Source organism: Notechis scutatus, chromosome 3, assembly GCF_049901735.1.
Source record: "Notechis scutatus isolate UNSWTSFEM ecotype Mainland chromosome 3, rNotScu1.2, whole genome shotgun sequence".
Taxonomy (NCBI): Eukaryota; Metazoa; Chordata; class Lepidosauria; order Squamata; family Elapidae; genus Notechis; species Notechis scutatus.
This window is the reverse complement of record NC_142011.1, coordinates 12,016,339-12,038,472: the sequence shown is the minus strand read 5'-3', so window position 1 is coordinate 12,038,472 and position 22,134 is coordinate 12,016,339. Positions and strand designations below refer to the sequence as shown.

The window sequence follows — 22,134 nt, the reverse complement described above, 5'->3', positions numbered from 1 at the left end:
ATAGAGGCAGCTTTCATGCTTGGGAAATAGGAAGGTGACCATTTGGGCGAGAATGGACAGGGGGAAAGGAGCTGTCAAAATGATCATAATTAGCTTCTTTATGGCTTATCAGAGTCTGTCCAGAGTTCAGCCTAGGTGACTTATGGGCATACAGGTAGTCCTCGACTTACGGCCATAACTGAGCCCCAAATTTCTGTTATGAAGCAAGGCAGTTGTCCAGTGAGTTTTGCACCCATTTTGCGACCTTCCTTCCCCACGGTGGTTAAGTGAATCACTGCAGTTGTTAAGCTAGCAACACGGTTGTTAAGTGAATCTGTGTTTAAGTGAATCTTCCCCGTTGACTTTGCTCTTCAGAAGGTCGCAAAAGGTGATCACGTGCCCCTGGTTATTTTATTTATTTATTTTATTTATTTATTTTGTCAAAAGCTTACAATACAATAGAAATAAGGATAAACATAAGTTTATATATAAGAAATAGGAACTAATAATTGGGGACCATAGGACAGGGACGGTAGGCACGATGGTTATCACGTGTCATAAATACATGCCAGTTGCCAAGCAGCCAAATTTTGATCATGTGACCACGGGGATGCTGCAACGGTCATAAGTGTGAAAAACAGCCACATGTTACTTTTTTTCAGTGCCGTTGTATCTTCAAGTGGCCACCAAACAAATGATTGTAAGTCGAGGACTGCCTGTATTTGGGGGAGTAACTTATAAGGAGTAGATTCAGGGTTGGGCTGCTGGGGGTTCGCAGGGGTTCAGGAGAGCCCCTAGCTAAGATTGTATGCAGTTCAGAAAACCCCCAAATCTCACTCCTGGGTGGCCCCGCCCACCCCACCCAGGAATTCCCACAAGACCCATTTTGGATGCAAGTAAGTGCAGGGCGCACACGAAGGCTTGGGGAGGGCGAAAAACGGGCCTTCCCGGAAGTTCGGGAAGGCCAGAAATAGGCCTATTTCCGGCTCACAGAGAGCCTCCGGAGCCCAGGGAGGCCGATTTTGCCCTCCCGGGGGCTCAAGGAAAGCCTCTGAAACCCGGAGAAGGCAAAAACACCCCTCCCCCCACCGTGGTGCAGGAGGCTGACTAGGCCACACCCACCTGGCCACGCCCACCTAGCAACCGGGCAGAGAACCCGTTGCTAAAAAAATTTGAAGCTCATCCCTGAGTAGATTCTCCAGATCAGTAGATATTCATAAAAAGTAGATTTTTTCCACACAGACGTGTTCTTCATGGCTTCCTCCATTTTGCTCCCCACAGGTGATTATGCTCAACTTGGCTTGCGAATAATGTACTTGGAAGCTGGTGTATATGATGTTCCAATCATTGTAACGGATTCTGGAAACCCTCCTCTCTTTAACATGTCCATCATTAAGGTCAAGGTGTGTCCATGTGATGAGAACGGAGATTGTACCACTATAGGAGCTGTCGCTGCAGCTGGGCTGGGCACAGGAGCCATTATTGCCATCTTGATTTGTATCATCATTTTATTAAGTAAGTATTGCACCAGGCAATATACGCATATGGTCTGAAGCCAAGGTTCTTTACACATGCATACACCATTTTTATTTATTTATTTATTGAATTTGTTGTTGTTTTTTAATTCTGTACTTATTACTTCCTAAGTAACTCAAGGTGAGTGAACATAATTAATACTCTTTTCTCCTCCTATGTTCCCCACAATAACCTTGTGAAGTAGGTTGTTTCTGAGAGAGAGTGCCTGGGCCCAAAGTCACTCAGCTGACTTTCATACCTAAAGTAGGACGAGAACTCACAGTCTCCTAGTGATTGGCCCAACGTCACCCAGCCAACTTTTATGACTAAGATGGGACTAGAACTCACAGTTTCCTAGTTTCTAGTCTGGTGCCTTAATCACTAAACCAGACCGTCAAAGTTCAGTAATTCAATAAAATCACAGTAAAAGGGAATCAGTTTCATAGTCATAAAAGTTGGTTTTTAAGTCAGAATTTGTGAAAATCAACCTCCACGTTTCATGGCACTTGTAGAACTAAAATATTGAGGGCCAATTTTTTTAAAAAAAATCAAATCAAAACATATACTCTAGGAAACAGAAGAACAGCCTACAAATGCCTCAAATTTCCTGATTGTGTCAAGTTGATGCTAAACAGCTCAGAAGTTATCTAGTATTTCAAAATCTGAATGTAAGACGTCTATCATGAATCTAGATTTCTATTAAATAAAATTTTAGATCAAGTCCACCATCATTCATGGAACCTGCTTGACTTTGGTGTTGTGAGAATAAAATGCCAGTGAGATTCCCAGGAGAAAATATTAAATATGTGTTTCATAACTAAAAAACTGTCACTCCCCTCAATCCTTTTAAGGACTGTTCTATATGTTGATAAACCACAGAGTTGAAACCATCCAAAATATCACCTTTTGTTATTTTCCTCCTCTTTCCAACTATGTTATTAGCTTGCTTCTCTCCGTGATGTCTATGGAGATTCTCAGTCATCCAGGTCATAGTTGTCCCCAAAGTGCCTTTTTCAGGAGGCAACTGGACTTTCTTTTTTTTCTTTGAAGATGTTTCACTTCTCATCCAAGAAGCTTCTTCAGCTCTGACTGGATGGTGAGGAATGGAAGGATTTATATTCCTTGCAGACAGCTGGTCATTTGCATTTTTTTCTAGAGTCGGTGAGGCCACTTGGCGGTTCATCTGTCTCCTCAGGGTCACTTGAGTAGTGCAACAGGACAGAAAACATCCTGCAGCCAAGGAGTCTCCACACCCATTTGCATTACTGATGAGAATTTTATTTATTTTATTTATTTATTTTATTTGGTTTGTCAATTGCTTACAAGATAATAGGTATAAGTAAAAACATAGTTATGAATACATGGATACATATAAGAAAAATAAAAGAAACAATAGGACTTTAATATACACATGCTAATTTAATTGTGACCTGATGGTAATGAGTAATAAATATACATTAGCATTCAAAATTCGTTGATCATAATAAAGCTCCCTAATGCCAATTGTTAGTAGTTTGTGTAGTAAAATTTCACACTGGAAGAAACAGAAGGCAATAAAGCATAAAACTCAGTTTTACTTTTTTTTTTCCTGCCTTTGCATAACTCAAGGCCTAAAATATGATTTAAACATTTGAGCATATTTTGTTGACTGAAATTAAATGTGGATGAAAGGCGTTTGATTTAGGAGAATCTTCTTCCCATCTTCAAATCCATTATCCTGTTCTAAATTATGGATTTTTATTACAAATGTGTGTTTTTAAAAATTCATTGCTCTAATTGGCTTTTTTTAACGCTCAGCAATCAGCCTGGTTTTATATCGGTGAAAATGAAATGATAAATAGAAATCTTTCTCCCATGTACTTATTTAATCTGGGGGCTTGTCCTATCAATTATTTTTACTGGACGGAGAAAAATGGGCAAGTGGGACATATAATTAATGTGGTTTGTGTGTGCGCATGCAAGCCTTTGAATTTATCTTGACTCATGGCAAGTTCCTGGACTAGTTCCTGCAGTTTTCTTGGTGCTGCTTTTCAGAAGTGGTTTGCCATTGCCTCCTTTCTAGGGCTGAGAGAAAGTGACTGGCCCAAGAACACCCAGATGGCTTTATGCCTAAGGCAGGACAAGGACTCACACTTTCCTGCTTTCTAGTCCAAGGTCCTTGTTCACTACCCCAAGCGGATAGTTAAAAAATGGTTACAAGTCACTTTCTACAGTGCCCTTGTAACTTCAGACAAATCACTAAACAACTGAGCATTGTCTGAGCATTCCATCATAAAATGGAAAACCAGTTTGAATCTCAACATGTTAATGCCAGTTTTGGAGTTGTTGTTGTGGGGAAAATAGGAGAAAGAAAGAGAGGGAGGGAGGGAGGGAGGGAGGAAGAAGGAAAAGAAAGGAAGGAAAGAGAAAGAAAAAGAGAGAGAAAGAAAGAAAGAAAGAAAGAAAGAAAGAAAGAAAGAAAGAAAGAAAGAAAGAAAGAAAGAAAGAAAGAAAGGAAGGAAGGAAGGAAGGAAGGAAGGAAGGAAGGAAGGAAGGAAGGAAGGAAGAAGGAAGGAAAAGAAGGAAGGAAGGAAAGAGAGAGAAAAGAAAGAAAGGGGGAAGGAAGGAAAAGAAATAAGGAAGGAAAGAAAGAGAGAGAGAGACAGAAAAAGAAAGAAAGAGGGGGAAGGAAGGAAAAGAAAGAAAAAGGAAGGAAGGAAGGAAAAGAAGGAAGGAAGGAAAGAGAGAGAGAAAAGAAATAAAGAGGGGGAAGAAAGGGGAAGAAAGGAAGGAAAAGAAAGAAGGAAGGAAAGAAAGAGAGAGAAAGAAAAAGAAAGAAAGAGGGGAAGGAAGAAAGGAAAAGAAAGAAAGAAAGAAAGAAGAAAGAAAGAAAGAAAGAAAGAAAGAAAGAAAGAAAGAAAGAAAGAAAGAAAGAAAGAAAGAAAGAAAGAAAGAAAGAAAGAAAGAAAGAAAGAAAGAGGGGAAGGAAGGAAGGAAAAGAAGGAAAGAAGGAAAGAGAGAGAAAAGAAAGAAAGAGGGGGAAGAAAGGAAGGAAGGAAGGAAAAGAAAGAAAGAAAGAAAGAAAGAAAGAAAGAAAGAAAGAAAGAAAGAAAGAAAGAAAGAAAGAAAGATTCAGAGACATTTAAACAAGCACTTCCAATTTGGAAGTCTGGATAACTCGGAGATTGTTCTCAAAGCATACCTGCAAATTTCATATTCTTCCAGTTCCTGATCTCAGAAAACTGCCATTCAGTGATGGCCATTGGTCTCCGTGTACAGGGTGTTACTGCCAACGGATCCGTGTCTTCTGCAACCCTGGCTTTGCAATCTCATCTGGGGGAAAAAGGCGAAGTGCTTTTTCTTAAAGGAGTACACTACAGAAAAATATAATAATGGGGAGAAGGCAATCGATTTCACAAAAATTGCCTTCAGAAAGGAAAACAGGCCTTAAAGCAACAATGGAGCTCTCTTTTCTTAAAAGCAGATAAAAAGGATTGAACTACATCTGCTATTGACTCTCTGAAAGCCTCTTTCTCAAGAGAGCTGTAAAGGTGTTAATAGGACAATTTTTCTACAAAGGGTGACCAGAATAAAAAAAAACAAAAAAACGCCCCTGCCTTAAAAGAGAGAGAACTTGCTTCAAAAGAAAAGAGAAATATTTCACTAGTTGCAATAAGCAGTTAAGAGGCAGATTAGTGTTTGTCTTCATAGATGGGTCCTCTTATTTATCTCTGATTTTTTTTTAAGAGGCAGGCTTTAAGCAAATGCAAATCAATCATCAAATCAATCCATATGGCTAGACTAAAAAGAAGAGGGAAATGACATATAGAAGCGGTAATTAGCTGATTCTCTTGTTTGAGGTTTGTGGCTTCCTGGCAGTGGGTTTTTGTGGGGTGGAATTGCAGGAAAAAGGAGGAAATAGATGGGGTAGAATTTGGCGTGTTTTTTTCATTTGCACAGATTCTGTTCTAACCAAGGCTTCCTGAGACCGTAATTAAGCACACGCTTAGTCCAAATAACTCTTGTTTCATTTCAGTGCTGGGAATTATGTTCATTCCCAGCCTGTAATGAGTCCCAAACAGTCCCTCAAGATAAGCACCCACCTTTCTCTCCTTTGAATTGCTGCCAACAAGTAAAGTGCCAAATTAACTGTAAAAAACCAACCAGAGCACAAATTCAACACAGAGCTTCAGGTTTCAAACTGACAGTTACAAACAAAAAAATCAGAAAATAAAATACAGGCTGAATAGTCAAGACCTTGTTGATGATCCAAACTCTGTCAAGGATCTTGGAGTACTCATCTCAAATGATCTAAGTGCTAGAGCCCACTGTAACTACATAGCCAAAAAGGCATTAAGAGTTGTTAACCTAATCTTACGTAGCTTTTTCTCTGATAATATTACACTGCTAACTAGAGCATACAAAACATTTGCTAGACCAATACTCGAATACAGCTCATCAATCTGGAACCCACATTACGTATCTGATATTAACACAGTTAAGAAAGTCCAGAAATATTTCACAAGAAGAGTTCTCCACTCTACTCATTGCAGAATACCTTATGCCACCAGACTTGAAACTCTAGACCTAGAAAATCTAGAACTACGCCACCTTCGGTCCGACCTAAGTATAGTATATAAAATCATACATTGCAATGTCCTACCTGTCAATGCTTCAACCATAACAATACAAGAGCAAACATTAGATACAAACTCAAGGTTAATCGCACCAAACTTGATTGCAGGAAATACGATTTGAGCAACAGAGTGGTCAATGTCTGGAATACTCTACCTGACTCTGTGGTTTCTTCCCCAAACCCCAAAAACTTTAACCTTAGACTGTCTACTATTGACCTCACCCCTTTCCTAAAAGATCTGTAGGGGGCGTGCATAAGTGCACCAACGTGCCTACCATCCCTGTCCTATTGTTTCTTTTATTTTTCTTATATGTACCCATGTATTCATAACTATGTTTTTACTTATACGTATTATCTTGTAAGCAATTGACAAACCAAATAAAATAAAATAAATAAAAGTTGCTTCCTGCAAAGGATTCTCTACCTTTGCACTTCCTTTATATCTTATGGGAGGGGCAATCACCTCCAAGGCTTCCTCCTGAGTTGTCCCTTTTTTCTTAGCTGCTCTTGTCTTCTGGCAGCTCTGAGCACACGTGCACTGGGAACAGGCTCCCCTTGTTCCTCTGCCTTGCTGCTGCCAGATTCTGGAGGCTCCGGAATCAGCACCCCAGTCCCAGATGGTCCTGGCCCTATTTCTGCATCAGATGCAGTACCCTCATCTGAGTCATCTCCAGACTCCCAGACTGGTACCTGTTCTTCCCCAGTGTCCAATTCTGCTGCCGTCTGCACAGGCTGCCGGCAAACCACAACAGATTCTTTGAGAGCAAGCCAGTTGGGGAGTTGGGCAAGAGATTGTCTCTTTTCATTCTTACACTTGGCAATGGGGGTGGGGGGGAAATCACCATTTTACCTCCGACAAAAAAAGCAATTACAGAAAAGTTTCACTTTCCAGCCAGTGTGCAAATTTCTCTTTGGAGTGTCAGCAAGTGTCACGGCATTAAAGGGGTGGTGTAGTGTGCGTCCCTAATTAGAGGTAAGCACTGGGCTGCCCTTTCCTGGAATTTCAGATTTGGAAACCCATATTTCGCATCTGAGACTTACACCTGGTATGCTGTGATGGGAGAGAGGGGGAGAGATCTTCCACTCACATTAGGAGAAATGCCCTGTTTTTCAAGCTCTTCGTTCAGCACTCAGCAGAACGACATACCACTTCACAGTGCTTTACAGAACTCTCTAAGTGATTTACAGAGTTAGCCTATTGCCCTCAACAATCTGGGTCCTCATTTTATCCACCTTGGAAGGATGGAAGAATGAGTCAACCTTGAGCCTGGTGAGAGTCGAACTGCCAAATTGCCAGCAGTCAGCAGAAGTAGCCTGCAGTACTGCACTTTAACCACTGCGCCACCGTGGCTCATAAGTGTGAGTGTTTGAAAAGCGGTCATACATCCCTTTTTTTCAGTACTATTGTAACTTTGAATGATCACTAAATGTCGAAGACTACCCTGTAACCCTGTACATTGGATTTGAGATGTTTAAAAAAGTACGAGAGCTACTTGCACTGGAAATATTCTCTATTTAATTTTCTGGACTTAATCTTCCAACATAGAAAAGCCCTGCAAACATTGTCTGATCCTGCCAAACTAAATCTGATATTCCAATGTTTGCCCTTTTTTTTTCTTCCCTGACACTTTCAGTAAAAAGTTCAAAGCTGGGCTCGCGTCTTCTTTCTAAGCAAAGCAGCCAAAAAAGAGTATCTCAGAAGGTTTGTTTATTTGATTTCGGAAAAGACAGAGAGCTTGTAAAAAGGAGGAGACGAAGTCCAAATTGGATTAGACGAGCTAATGTTTTATCCAGTCTCTGTTGCATCCCTTCAGAGAGAATCTCACTTCATTAAAATGAAATTAGAGCAGCTGCAGCATCTTGCAGATTTGAAAGGGATTTATTCTAACGAGGGAGCAGGGCAGAATGGGAGGGGGGACACGGTAGAAATAGCTGCCCCCTCAGCTGGTTGTAACATGCTGATACCTCTCCACGTAGGCATTTGGGACTGAGAGGAACACTACTTTCTTTCTTCCCACACCCCCCCAAATTACTGCTGCTTTACTTGTGATGAAATTCACCACTGGAGAGGCAGGATGGAAGGAGAGGCTGTGTAATCCAAGAGTTAACTCCTCTGGCTTCAGATTTCGGCTCACTTAGAGCAGAGGTGGAGAATGATAACCTCTTTATGACTTGTGGACTTCAACTCCCAGAATTCCTGAGAGATTTAACCTGGAAATAAGGAGAAACTTTCTGATAGTGAGAACAATCAACCAATGGAACAGAAGTTGCCCTCGGAAGTTGTGGGAGCTTCATCACTTGAGACTTTCAAGAAGAGATTGGACTCCCGTCTGTCAAAAATGGTGTAGGGTCTCCTGCTTGGGAAGGGGGTTGGACTAGATGACCTACAAGGCCCCTTCCAACTTTGATTATCTATTATCTGTTATCAGTGAGAGTTGAAGTCCACAAGTCATAAAAGGGCCATAGTTCTCCACCCCTGATGTCAGGCTACAGAACTTTTCCCATTCAATCAACTAGAATGAACTTCTGAAAACGTATCAAAACATATCAAAAGGAATCCTTTATTGAGATGAGACAATTCATGTAGGGGTTTAAAGCAGTGTCTAAGGTCTCTCAGGAATACAGAGATAGATAAAGGAGTTTAAAACCTCTCCCCTTATCTTGATGTATATTTAGTAAAACAAAGAGCCAACATGTTAATTCCCCCAGCCCCTTTTTAGAACAATCTTTTTCAGAGTTTCCCAGGGCATACCTAATTCCCCCACCTCCTTTTTAAAATGGTCTTTTCCAGAGTTTCCCAGGACACATCTCACTGTGGAATTTTTATGGTCTCTTCATCTCCTGGCTGTTTCTCCCAGAGGTGATAGGTTCCAGCCATCTGGGTTTCATCCCTCCATAGTATCATGTGTAGGTTATACAAATTCAATATAAGATTAAATATATTCAGGTTACATCAAGAAGGATTTCTTTATCAGTCTCCCCCAGCCTTTTCTTCTTCCATTGAAGAATGACAGATACATGGATCTGACATCTGACTTAGAAAAACCTTTCCCTGCCTCCACATGTCATAACCTGCCATTTTTCAACATAGAAAATAGTTTAGTAAAATTGCAGTAAAAGTTAAAGGTTTTCCCTGTCTGGTCACGTCTGATTCTAAGGGGTAGTACTCATCTCTTTTTTTCCTAGCTGAGGGAACCAGCATTGTCTGAAAACATTTCCATGCTCATGTGGCCATCATGACTATATGCTGAGGTGCATGGAATGCTGTTGCCTTCCCACCAAAGTGGTACCTATCTATCTACTTGCCGTTGCATGCTTTCAAACTGGTAGGTGGGCAGGAGCTGGAGCAAGGAACGGACGCTCACTCCATTCCACAGCATTATGGATTCAAGCCCAGGCTGTCAGCTTTCCAACTGAAAGCTCGGCATCTTTAACCGCTGATCCATCACACCCCTTAAAATTGCAATGATAATCAGGAGGTTATCACTGCAAAATTTTGAGTGTTCCAGATCATAAGGGGCACTTTCCCATCACCAAAGTGGACTCTTTCTCAGGATAATTAGGCTGGGGTAGAAAATAAGTCCTTCTTTGGAGTTAATGAACGTCTTTATTCAAGCTTCATTGGTGCACAGGGAAGGAGGCAAGGAAGAAATGATATAGACATGATGAAAAAGTTTTACAGTTGTCCAATTTTTGTCATATTGATCTATCAAAATACTAAATCTGGATGCCACTTTGTCAGGCATTATTTTAATGTATTTATTTATTTAAGATGAATTATTCTGCCTTTATTATTTTTATAAATTATGCAAGGCAGCAAATCTCACTAATACTCCTATTTTCCCCACAACAGCCACCCCATGAGGTAGGTTAGGCTGATAGACAGTGACTCACCCAAAATCACCAAACGGGTTTTCATGCCTAAGGCGGGATTAGAACTCACAGTCCCCTGGTTGATTGGCTCAAAGTCACCCAATGGGCTTTAAAGTGGGACTAGAACTCATGGTCTCCTAGTGATTGTCCCAAAATCAGTCAGCTCGCTTTCATGGCTGAGACTAGAATTCCTCATCTCCTGATGATTGGCCCCATGTCACCCAGCCAGCTTTCATGCCTAAAGCGGGACTAGAACTCACCATCTCCTGGTTTCAAGCCTAGTTCCTTAACCACCAGACCAGATCATTTTCAGACAGACATTCTACAGCATGAAGAAAGTGCATATAAAATAAAATTAAACAAGTATTGTAATCACAAAAATCCCCATTCGTCATATTTTTGAACCTTGGAAAATAATCAGTTGTCTTTGTATGCTGTACAATAACACAGTTTACCAATTGTGTGTTATTTATTGTATTTAGTATATTTGGTAGTATCGTGTTTATTAGGATAAAGCAAGGGGACATTCCCAGAAGACAGCTCAAAATGAATCCTACAGGACCAGGTCTGGTTAATTTTGGGGTAAGAGAGGACCAGGACACCCCAAATGTAGAGCCTAGATTGGGACATTTTAAAAAAAAATCTGGAAAAAAACAACGGCAAAACTGCTTCCAGGCGAATGTACTGACTTCCTGATAACGCCTGTGAGGCTACGTCTAGACTTTTCATCACCACATATTCATTGTGATAGTACATTCAGAATTGATGGCATTGTAAAAAGTGTCAGTGAAAGTCATTTCGTCGACAAAGAGCAGCTGTGAAAACCTACCACCTAGCACTTCTCTACTGTTGCTAAGAAATGCCTATGATCTGTGTACTGAGTTGATTTCAGTTGAGAAAAATCTTTTTTACCTTTTTAGGGTACGTGTCTAGAATGTAAGCTAGCATATGTACCTTTGGCATTCTGAGTATCTTTCCAAAAAACAGTGCTACCTGCTACCATACTAGCCTACTTTCTACCTACGAAGAAATAGATTATAGCTAGGCTTACTCATACAGAACCATCTAACACAGAGATCTCCAAACTTGGCAATTTTAAGACTTGTGGGCTTCAACTCCCAGAATTCCCCAGCCAGCCAACTTTAAGACTTGTGGACTTCAACTCCCATAATTCCCCAGCCATCCAGACTTGTGGGCTTCGGCTCCCATAATTCCCCAGCCAGCCAACTTTAAGATGTAAGACAGAGTCCACAAGTCTTAAAGTTGCCAAGTTTGAAGACCTCTGATCTAACATCTAGGTTTTTCCCTTATTTACTGCCATTGATACTTCTCTGATAATAAAAAAGTGCAGATAATCCTTGAGTTAGGATTGTAATGAAACCTGCCCATCAGTGTTGTAACTCATGATGGTTGTAAAACCGACCCAATTTTACAACCTTTTTTCTGGCAGTTGTTAAATGAATCATCATAGTTCTTAAGTGAAATCCCAGTTATTCAATGAATGTCACAGTCATTAAGTGAATCAAAGCTCGCTACAGGTGTGTTTTTGCCAAAACATGGAAGAAAATGTTGGTTTTTCAGTAAAACAGTTGTAATGTAGAAGACAGCAGGATGCTGCAGCCATAAATGACTGGCTGGACTCCCATGTCCCCAAAATGCAAGCACATGACTGTGAGGATGACCCAACCATCAGAACCTCAAATCTGAGTCTTAAGTACTTATCTGATAGGTCCATTAGAACTTCGAATAATCATTAAGTTACCTGTCATGAGTTGTGCTCATTTCAGTTTCATATTGCACTTTATCATATAACTCATTATCATTGCATTTAGTTGAAGTTTGTATCTTGCCAATATGGGAGATTCAAAGGCTGGAGTGATTTCTAATGTTCCCAAGGCCATGCTCCAGTCTAAAATTAACAGTAGCAACACAAGAGGTAGCATTTATTTCTCCTGGGAAGAAAGGTAAATACCCATGTCCCAGGATAATGTTGCAGAATCCAATCTGAGTTGGTCAGCGGGACCAAAAGTTTATTCTTACAAGCTTTTGGGCTTCTGCTGGAGATCATTATCAGAGAACTTCTGTTTCTACAGAACATGTGGACTGGGCTGTTGTACACGTATTTATATGGTTCCTTGTTGTGTGCTGTTTTTAGTTGTTAATTAGAGTGTTGATGGCTGGCTATTAAATTGTTAGTTGCTGTTTCCTTGTGCCAATACGCCCTTGGCTCCTAAATACCTAGTAACCTGTTGGTAAATCAACACTCTTATTGACTGACAAGGGATCCATTTCCCAGGCTTCAATCATTTCTCTGGCAATTTTTGTCCCAGCTCAGCCAACAATCACAGTAGCTGCTAAATTGAATGCATGTCCTTGTTGATTGCAAAGTGAGACTCCCAATGAGTTTGCGTGTCCTCATCTAAATGCTCACTCGTTTTTTTCACAATATGGTGCTTAGCTTCCATTTATTATTTCTCCTATTTGTGGTCAGTTCTACAGATCTGAAGCCAACACAAAGTATAAGCTCCTGCTCTTGAAGAAAGCATGGCTGTACTTTTCTTTGCTGGGGTTGATTGTCCTTAAGGAATAGGAGATTTTGACATTCAGCTGTGGTTGTTATATTTCAATTGATTTTCTTCTAGCCATGGTTCTGCTTTTTGTGGTATGGATGAAACGGAGGGAGAAGGAACGTCACACGAAGCAGCTACTCATTGATCCTGAAGATGATGTCCGGGACAACATCCTTAAATATGACGAAGAAGGTGGCGGAGAAGAAGATCAGGTGAGGATTGCCCCAACTTTGTGAGAAGTCAGTTACAGTTCACAATAATGCAAAAGATTTGAGATGCTGTATCTGAACCATGGTTACGACACTTATAGCACAACTCTAAAATTTCGATTAAATTGTTGAGAAATTGATGACGATTTTAAGGAGTTGCAGCTCAAATATATCTGAAAAATGAGTGCTATAAAAACACAGTTCTGTATTCATCTGTCACCAGGAATAGAATAGAAATAGAAAGAGGAGAAAAGAAATAGAGTAGAGTAGAGCAGAGCAGAGCAGAGCAGAGCAGAGCAGAGCAAAGCAGAGCAGAGTAGAAATAGAATAGAATAGAATAGAATAGAATAGAATAGAATAGAATAGAATAGAATAGAATAGAATAGAATAGAATAGAATAGAATAGTTGGAAGGGACCTTGGAGATCTTCTAGTCCAACCCCCTGCTTAGGCAAGAAACCCGATACCATTTCAGACAAACAATTGTCCAATGTCTTTTTTTAAACTTCCAGTGTTGGAGAATTCACAACTTCTCGAGGGACACTGAGGAGAAACACTAATATTAAAATTCAATATAACCTAGAAAGTTTATAAAGCACACAAAGTTCTCTTTGTTGAAAAAGATCCCCGGGAGTAATATGGATTTTGGGAAACTATAATGTCATTGATCACAGCTTGGTTTCTTTGTTTCTGTTGTGTTCTGCCACCACCTGACATGCCAATCCATAATTCATTTGAACTTTGGATTTGATTTGTTTAAATCGGTGTCTCTCTCTTCCAAATCAATTACAAATTAGACTGTGGAAAGATCATTCAGTGGCAGAGGCCATCAGATGGTCATTGAATAGAGCATCACTTATGCTCCAAACCCACGTGGAGATGTCTCCAGAATGTGAACCGAATAAGCAATTAGTCAAGAGTGATGTGAGTGCATCTTGGTGCCTTGTAAAATCTCTTCAGCGCCGTCCAGCCAAAGATCAATAGCATTTCATATATGTTTAATTAAGTAGCAATATAAATGCCATAAAGTTAAAGGCTCTGTTTTGATTTCCCTTAAACTTAATCGTATTATTCAGCTCCCCCCATGGCACAAAGATACTGGATAATCTTCAGTGAAAATCTGCCACAGCTTCACTCTTTTCCTTCTGTATGCATGATAGGATTATGATTTAAGCCAACTTCAGCAGCCAGAGAATATGGATCATGTTTTAAACAAGGTGAACGGAGTCAGAAGAGTAGATGAGAGACCTGTCGGTGCTGAGCCGCAATATCCGGTACGGCCTGTCATCCCTCACCCTGGAGACATCGGGGATTTTATTAACGAGGTACGTTACTGCAGATTTCTGTAGACTGTTACTGTAGGGTTAATTGGTCACCAAGAGCTAGGGAGAGCAATTAGCATGCCCAGAATATAGACAAGGATGGATGGATCAGTGGGTAGGTGGATGGATCAATGGATGGATGGAGGGATGTCTTGGAACATGTTCCAAGAAGGGAACTGCGGAAGGGTGGTTTTGAGAGAAACCAAAGTATATAAGCATTGTTTCATTTCAGACACAACTTAAAGCATACATTTATTATAATCTAGTGTGTAGTTGGCAGCGTGGTCAAACCAGATGGTGATGGCCTCTAACGAATCTTGGCTGTTTTCAAACAAGCTAAGAAGATCTGCTTAGGATTTGGATAGAAAATCCCAGGGCTAAACTTGGGCTGGAGTGCGCTGAAGAACTTGCCAGGGAGTTCGTATAAAGCAATATTAGTAAGATAATTTACCAGTAGTCCTATTCCATCCTTGTTGCTCATATTCAATGTCTGGGCATCCCTGAAGATGCTTTGAATTCAAGCCATCGACAGCATTAGCAATTTCATCTGCTTAGCTTCCGCCGCCCAAACGCCATCCTTCGCATTCTTTATTTGCTGTTGTGTTCACAAAACATTATAGCCTGCCCTTCCAACAGATTGCCCAAGGCAAATCAAGCATAAAGAACCGATGGAACCGACATTTAACAGCAGCAAATTGAAACTATAAAAGCAATAAATACATAGCAGCCACCCAAGAGACAGATCGGCTGCTTCTGTAAAGCAATGAGCCAGTGGTGAAGGTAGCCATCGGATACAGGACTGGTAGCATATTAGTGCAGTGCTCTAAGGCATGTCATCCTCCATCTTGGGGAATGTGTTCATTATATTTAAACAGCCTCCCAGATTCACATAACAACTGTTACAAACTTAACAATTGTAATAATTCACTTAACAACTGTGGCAAGGCTAGTTGTAAAAATGGGACAAAACTTGCTTAATGATTGTCTTGCCTAAGAACAAAAAAAAATTGGGCTCAATTGTGGTAGTATGTCAAGGACTCCTTGTAATGTGTCGAGAAGTAAAAACTCTCTCAGCAGGCCTAGTAGCACTACTACAAAACCCATGTATGGCTGCTAGATAAACCAGAGAGTGAGCAACTTATGGCCCCAATGACAGACCACCCCATACAATCTTTCCCCAAAATTCTGCAGGAAAATAAATGAGATATCCAGATTTATGTATCTGCATGAGTGCATATATCATCCAACTCTCAAGACTCCAAGGGATTTGACAATAAAAATTGGGGGCTATGCAATTGTTCAGGCTAGTCAAAAAGTTGGTTAATTAAGAACGGAAATAGGAACACAAGGGATTTTGTGAACTAAAAACACATTCTTCAAAAAGGCTTAAAGTCACTGAAAAATGGTCTGAAGATCTTCACTGCTGCCCTTCATGGAGACATCCCTGTGCTAGCAGCTTCTGCAGCTCTGTAGTCCCTGAGGAAGGCTAACATTGTGGTCTCCAATCTGGAGAATGCAGACTGCAGAATAATAGAGTTGGAAGGGACCTTGAGAGTTTTCTGTTCCAACCCTCTGCTCAAGTGAGAGACCCGATATTATTTCAGATGACTATCCAGTCTTCTTTTAAAAGCTTCCAGTGATGGAGCATCCACAACTTCTGAGGGCAAATCATTCCACTGATTAATTGTTCTCACTGTCAGGAAATTTCTCCCTAGTTCTAGGTTGCTTCTCTCCTTGGTTTGTTTCCATCCATTGTTTCTTGCCTTGCCTTCTGGTACTTTGGAGAATAGGTTGACTCTCTCTCCTTTGTGGCAGCCCCTCATATATTGGAACACTGCTATCATGTCACCCCTAGTCCTTCTTTTCTCTAGAAAAGAGAAGGTTGGTAGCCCTATTTTCAAGTTTTGAAGAACCTCTCTGCATTCATAGAGTCGAGATTTGTGTAGCACCACTCAATCCAACCAAGGTTAGGATGTTCTTCCATGGATTAGCCCCAATCCAAAATAACAATAGCACTTAGACATATACCTCTTCACAGTGCTTTACAGTCCTCTCTAAGCAGTTTACAGAGTCAGTCTATTGCCCCCCCCAACAATCTGGGTCCTCGTTTTACCTACCTTGGGAGGATGGAAGGCTGAGTCAACCTTGAGCCAGCGAGACTCGATGTCAGCTTTGGAAGCCATATTAGCACCAGAAGCTTCCACGCTGCCACATTCTTGAACCTGGGAAGATGGGAGGGGGATTTTATGGAGCGTATGTGGTTAGACATAATAGCATTCTTCTTCTAAGTCAAGGTCATGTTAATTCTGCACCTGGCTGAGGAGTAGAGGAGACATCTCAAGTTGGGACAGATGGTGATTGGGGCATGTGATGGAATGATGGGTGCAGGGGATGGATTTGTAATGTTTTACTTATCAGAGGGAAACCTGGAACTTTCAGATTCAGGATTTCCCAGATGTGCCAGTATACCTACTCTAATAAAAGGAAACATTGAGAAAATGCCTGTCTCGGGGTTTTTAATTGGATTTGGGGTTTTCTGGATAACTTTTTTTACAGCAACATCTTCTTAAACATTCCAGGGCCTGAGAGCAGCCGATAATGACCCAACGGCCCCTCCCTATGACTCCCTTCTCGTCTTTGACTATGAAGGAAGCGGTTCAACAGCCGGGTCGGTAAGCTCACTTAACTCTTCAAGCTCTGGAGACCAAGATTACGACTACCTTAATGACTGGGGACCGAGGTTCAAGAAACTGGCGGACATGTACGGGGGTGGCGAGGATGATTAAAGTGACCTCACTTTTCTTGTTTTGCAAAAAGAGGAAAGCTATAGCATTTAGAAAGAAGAAGATGGAGAGAGAGAGAGAGAGAAAGCAACCCAAGGTGGATGAAAGAAGAAGAAGAAAGGAGTAAAACAAAAAACAACTTAAACAAAAAAACAAAAAAAAAAGAGAGAGAGAGAAAGCAGAAGAGGAATCAAGACCTGTTCAAAGAGGCAGCGTTTTTTTAATTAATACCTTCGGCCGACTGTATTCTTTTTAGTGGTGACTTAGAGCATTTCTGTTGCTGTTGTTTCTTTCTTTCTTTCCCCCTTTCTCTCTTCTTTTTCTTCTTCTCTTTTTTTAAGAACGTTGAGCTGTCTAGCATGAACACGTGTCTCTGCTGCCTTTTTATTATTATTATTTTAATTTTTCCCCCACCCTCATGTGTCAGCAGGGAACTTGCTTGTTTTAACTACTTTATGACTAAAGGGAGTGAAAGGCACTCTGTCTTAACTTGAATTTCTTAGAACAGAAGCACTGTTTTTAAAATATATATATATATAGGTATATATATTTGAAAGTGCCTTTTGGTACATGTATCAGATTCCCTCAATCTCAGGAGTGTTCAGAAAGAAAGAAACAATTTATGTTTCCACCGTGTCTTGGACACCACACTCTGTAAACCCTTAAGCCAGTTCTAGCTGGGAAGGAATTAAGGAATTAACAAAAACAAAACACATGGAACAACGGTATGGTTTATCTTTTGGGGTTTGTGGGTGGGGGGACAACAAAAGAAACATGATGTTAGTGTGCAAGAGAGGAAACCAAATTTAAAACGGAGATCTTCTTGGCCTAAAAAAAAATGGCGAACTCAGTCAATCTGTTGTATATATCATTCATTGTTTATCTGATGCAAAATATTGAATTGGGTTTTCTCTTGTGACTTGGCCACATATGTGCTGTAGCTGCATAGAATTATAGCATTGGAAAGCCTTGGAAGAATCCAAGGTGTTGCTCTTACCTAAACCCTACAGTAAATGATCCGAAGACCAAAGGTCGCTTATGTGTAACTTTTGTCCATTTTCTTTTCCATTTCCTTTCCAAATTCTTTCTTTGAGAAAAACAAAACAAAAAAACAAAAAAAAAGACTTGTTCCTTCTGCTGAGTCCATGGTGGAGTTGTGTATTTCTAATCGATGTTTGTTGCAATGAATAGGATGTGGGAATCTGGTGGGATTATTTGATGTACAGAACTGTAAGCACCTGGAGAAGTGATTTCAGGTTAACCAGCTTGGTCACTAGAGATTAAAATGCAGAGAAAGGCAACACAATTTATTTTGGCCGCATTCGGCTCTCTGAATGTTATAGTGTGGTGTTTTTCCTCCTAGACTGTGTTAACGCAGAGCATCGGTTTTGTAGACTTGTTTTCTTTTTTTTGGCCACAAAAAAAAAATCACCTTCCTTATTGTATCACAGAAAATGAACAAGGCTAAGCACAAAAAAAAAAAAATCTAACTCTCTTATTATATTAATGGATGGTTGAAGGCCAGAGAATTCAGCCAAAAAATTGAGACTGCCTTATTTTGAAGAATTATAAAATGAATTGGGGAAAAATAAATAAAACAATGCTAGGGACTAGCTTGTGGTACCAATAGTCCTTAAAATACCTTGAATGCCATTGCATCAGTAGGGGTGGGGGAACCTTAACAAAGAACATTCTCTTACTGATGTTATAACATTTATTCTTGAAGGATTTTTTTCTTCTTCTTTTGGTTTTGTTTTTTTACAATAAATCAGACTAGATAGGCCTCTAGCCTGAGTCAATATGTGAATTTCCTTGCTATTACACCGCAGAAAACATTTATCAGAGTAAATTTTTCTATGACCCTCTGATGCTAGGGAGGAAAAACAAATGATTTCAACTGAAAAGCACATGCAAATCAATAACATATAAAAACTAATTGAATAGCTAGATTCATCTGACCATTTCTTAATAGGTTACTTCATTGTAAAACAACAACAAATTATTATTATTTGATACATGAGTTTCAAATTTTCTACTTCCCAAAGTGAGGTATAAGTCAGGATTCACTTTAGAAATGCTGATGTTTATATTTGTTTGACTTAAGTTGTGAATATCATGATACGCTTCAGGAATCTTCACTTTTTGAATTGCCCACCACTACTTATCAAATCATGACCAATTCAAACAATCGATTAACTTACTTGGAAAGTCAGTTCGATCCCTGTTCAATATTAATTATTTTTTGCATATGTAGTAAAATTACATCCAATAGACTTTTCTCATGCAATGAACGTTGTTCCTGAATGCAACACAGCTAAAGTAACATTTCCAGACTATGGCAAATATCAGATCTGATTAGATGATTTCTGATATAAAAGAAAAACAGGAGAAATCACTTGCTAGAAACTATTGCATCAAAAACTAATCATCTGAGTAGGCCTAAGACAAATAATAATGTTGCATCTCTTCATAGATTGCCTTCCCCAGAGCCAGGAAAGGAACTAGAAAATAAATAAAAGTATGAGATAAGTGACTATAATTCAGAAAAAAAGATGGCCTCTTTGATCCTCAGAAATGTTTGATATGCAACCTCAGGTAGATTTTGAGGCCTAGTTCAGTGATCATTCACCTGTTTTGCATGTAGCTAATTGTAGGTGTAAGTTTTGGCTTTGTCAGGTGTAAGTTTCCTAAGGAAAATGTTGGGAAAGCTTTTTGTACAAGCATTTGGAGTTCTACTGTCAGTCACAGCAGTCTCATACCACCTTACTGGATGCAAATGGAAAAAAAAGTTCTTTTCCTCCAGCAAAGAATCAACCTTATTAGAAGTACCAAGTTCATATTTTAAGAATCATCAGCTTGGATAATTCCCCCCATGCTCATTTTCCTCTGTAGAAAGAAATGCTCCATTTTTGGAAGAGGGTTTTTATTTTCTGGACAAAAATATGAGAGCCAGAAACACACTTGCCATAAATCCCCTTGCCCAAAAACGATCGCATTAAATGGCATTTCACGAAGAACCCAAATAGTGTGGAAACCTTGAAAAATCACTATTAGTTATAATAGTTCACTCTATTTTTAGAACGCGTACAAGTTTTCTCTTTATTTAAAAAAAAACTGGTTACTTTTTTTCTACAAAATGGCTAGAAATTCATTTAACTATCCCATGGGTATATCTTGAATATTATGAGCCAAACCTACCAATTAATGATGGCACTTCCTGATGAGTGGTATTTCTATCGAAAGGCTATTATGGGATAAGAAAAGGCAGGTAATATCACTGGGGACCTTGTGATTAATGTGCTTAAATGTTGACAATGAAGCCAGACTTATTTGCTGCATTCTGATAGAACCTCACTATTATCAAGGGTAGCATGCTACCTAGTTTGTATGTAGGGTCTGTATTTACAAAGAAAAAAGAAAAAAAATTACAATTCTGCAGTTTTTCCTCTCTCTCTCAAAAATGTGTTTTTTCCTCCCCTTTAATGATTTGGACTTAACGTGGTTTATGTCTAATGTTTGTACAATTATTTAGATTGCATGGATGTGTAATGTAAAAACCACATTTAATGGAGATTGAGCCACTTAATTGTGCTATCAAATCTTGGATTACCTGATGGATAATGGACAAAAAGGCCTGCAGCAGACTGAAGAGGAAGCCACGAAGGTTGAATTAGCTATTATTTCCTTCAAATCCAAGAGGGGGCACAATTTTGGAGAAATTGTTTTGATGGTCCATGGGGGAATGGGGCTGACCATGTTCCCCCAACACACTCTTTTTTGTCAATATAAAAAAAAATGATTCTCGTTTGGCACTGAGGGGGGAAGGAATGAGTGCAAATAAATATTTCAAAAGGTTGTTAAGAGATCGTACTAGAATGCAAGCTCCTTTGTCTAGAGACTTTGAAAATGCTCCTTGTGCATTTTATATTTCATTGTATCATATTTTCTATAAAATGCAATTTCTGTAAATTTACGCGCATTTGAAATGTGTCGTGTCTGATAATGGAATGTGGTTTTAAAAAAAAAAAATTCTGGAGGGAAAAGTCTGCCTATCTGTTATGTTTTAATGCACCAAAGTGTGATCATGTTCCTCGATGTAATGGCCACGAACTCGAGGTGCATCCAGGATTTTTCACTCTGTCCAGAAATAATTCCATGAACAGCAGACCACATTGCAAATTGCTTTTGCAATCCAAAGTGTGGTTAGTAGTAGCAGTAAACAGGATCCTATTGTTCACCTGAAGACCAGGTTGCATTGTTCCCTGGATTATGGCTTTGAACTTCCAGTCCATCAACCTCTGAAACCAGAAATTGACTCTTGTTTTAATTTTTCCCAGTTTGGTAAAAATGATCGTGAGAGCTACTACATGGTATCTTTGATGTTCTCTGAGCGTGGTTGTTGTCTTGCAAATGTTTCATTACCCAATTAGGTAACATCATCAGTGCACTGGTGATGGTACCTAATTAAGTAATGAAACATCTGTAAGAAAACAACCAAGCTCAGAGAGCACCCAGGACCCTACAATTCAACCCTGAACTACAACTATTCTCTTCTGTTGAGAGTTATTGTAGCCAGCAGTGAAAAAGATATGATGTCCAAGGGAAGGAAGAAAAAAATTACTTCTGCTGGTCTTGCAAATTTCCCAGTTTATCTGGATAATCTGGAACTTCCCTCTTCATGAAATGTTTCTTCTTCTTCTTCTTCTTCTTCTTCTTCTTCTTCTTCTTCTTCTTCTTCTTCTTCTTCTTCTTCCTCTTCCTCTTCCTCTTCCTCTTCCTCTTCCTCTTCCTCTTCCTCTTCCTCTTAATCCTCTTCTTCTCTTCCTCCTCCTCCTCTTCTTCTTCTCCTCCTCCTCTTCTCCTCTGCTTCTTCCTCCTCCTCCTTCTCTACATTTTTGCTATATGTATAGCCTAAAATTCACATCTATGCAAATGTGCTATATAGAAGTAAGAGGTTCATACAGTGTAGAGGTGGCCCATACAAAGTGATAACGGCAACCAAGTTAATGGCATTAGCTTAAAATATATTGATGAAAAAGTGCAGGTGGGGGGGAGCCTGGGTCTATGTGTCCATAAAGTCCCATGCCTGCCTTTAGGAAATCACTATAATTATGTTGTATTTTTAAGAAGATGTTTGATGCTCTTCCTAGTCTATACTTCCCGGGCTTAACAGGAACCACACAAATAGCTCAGTTGACATAAAACCAACATAACTGGTAGGTTCAATGAGACGTTTCCACAGGTAGAATGAAGAGACTTTTGAGAGAAG

General features: G+C 39.8%; 1 protein-coding gene across 3 annotated transcripts in view; it reads left to right on the top strand.

The window, feature by feature from the left end:
- The window catches only part of CDH4 (cadherin 4), a 1,066,699-nt gene extending 1,045,861 nt beyond the window's left edge, over positions 1 to 20,838 (top strand). For all 3 annotated transcript variants that reach the window (XM_087959221.1, XM_087959220.1, XM_087959222.1), the window contains 4 exons: positions 1,261 to 1,494; positions 12,625 to 12,764; positions 13,921 to 14,085; positions 16,662 to 20,838. In XM_087959221.1, coding sequence (XP_087815347.1) covers positions 1,261 to 1,494; positions 12,625 to 12,764; positions 13,921 to 14,085; positions 16,662 to 16,868 — 746 coding nt within the window. In that variant the 3' untranslated portion in view covers positions 16,869 to 20,838. The remainder of the gene's footprint in view (positions 1 to 1,260; positions 1,495 to 12,624; positions 12,765 to 13,920; positions 14,086 to 16,661) is intronic.
- Positions 20,839 to 22,134: the final 1,296 nt, after the last annotated feature.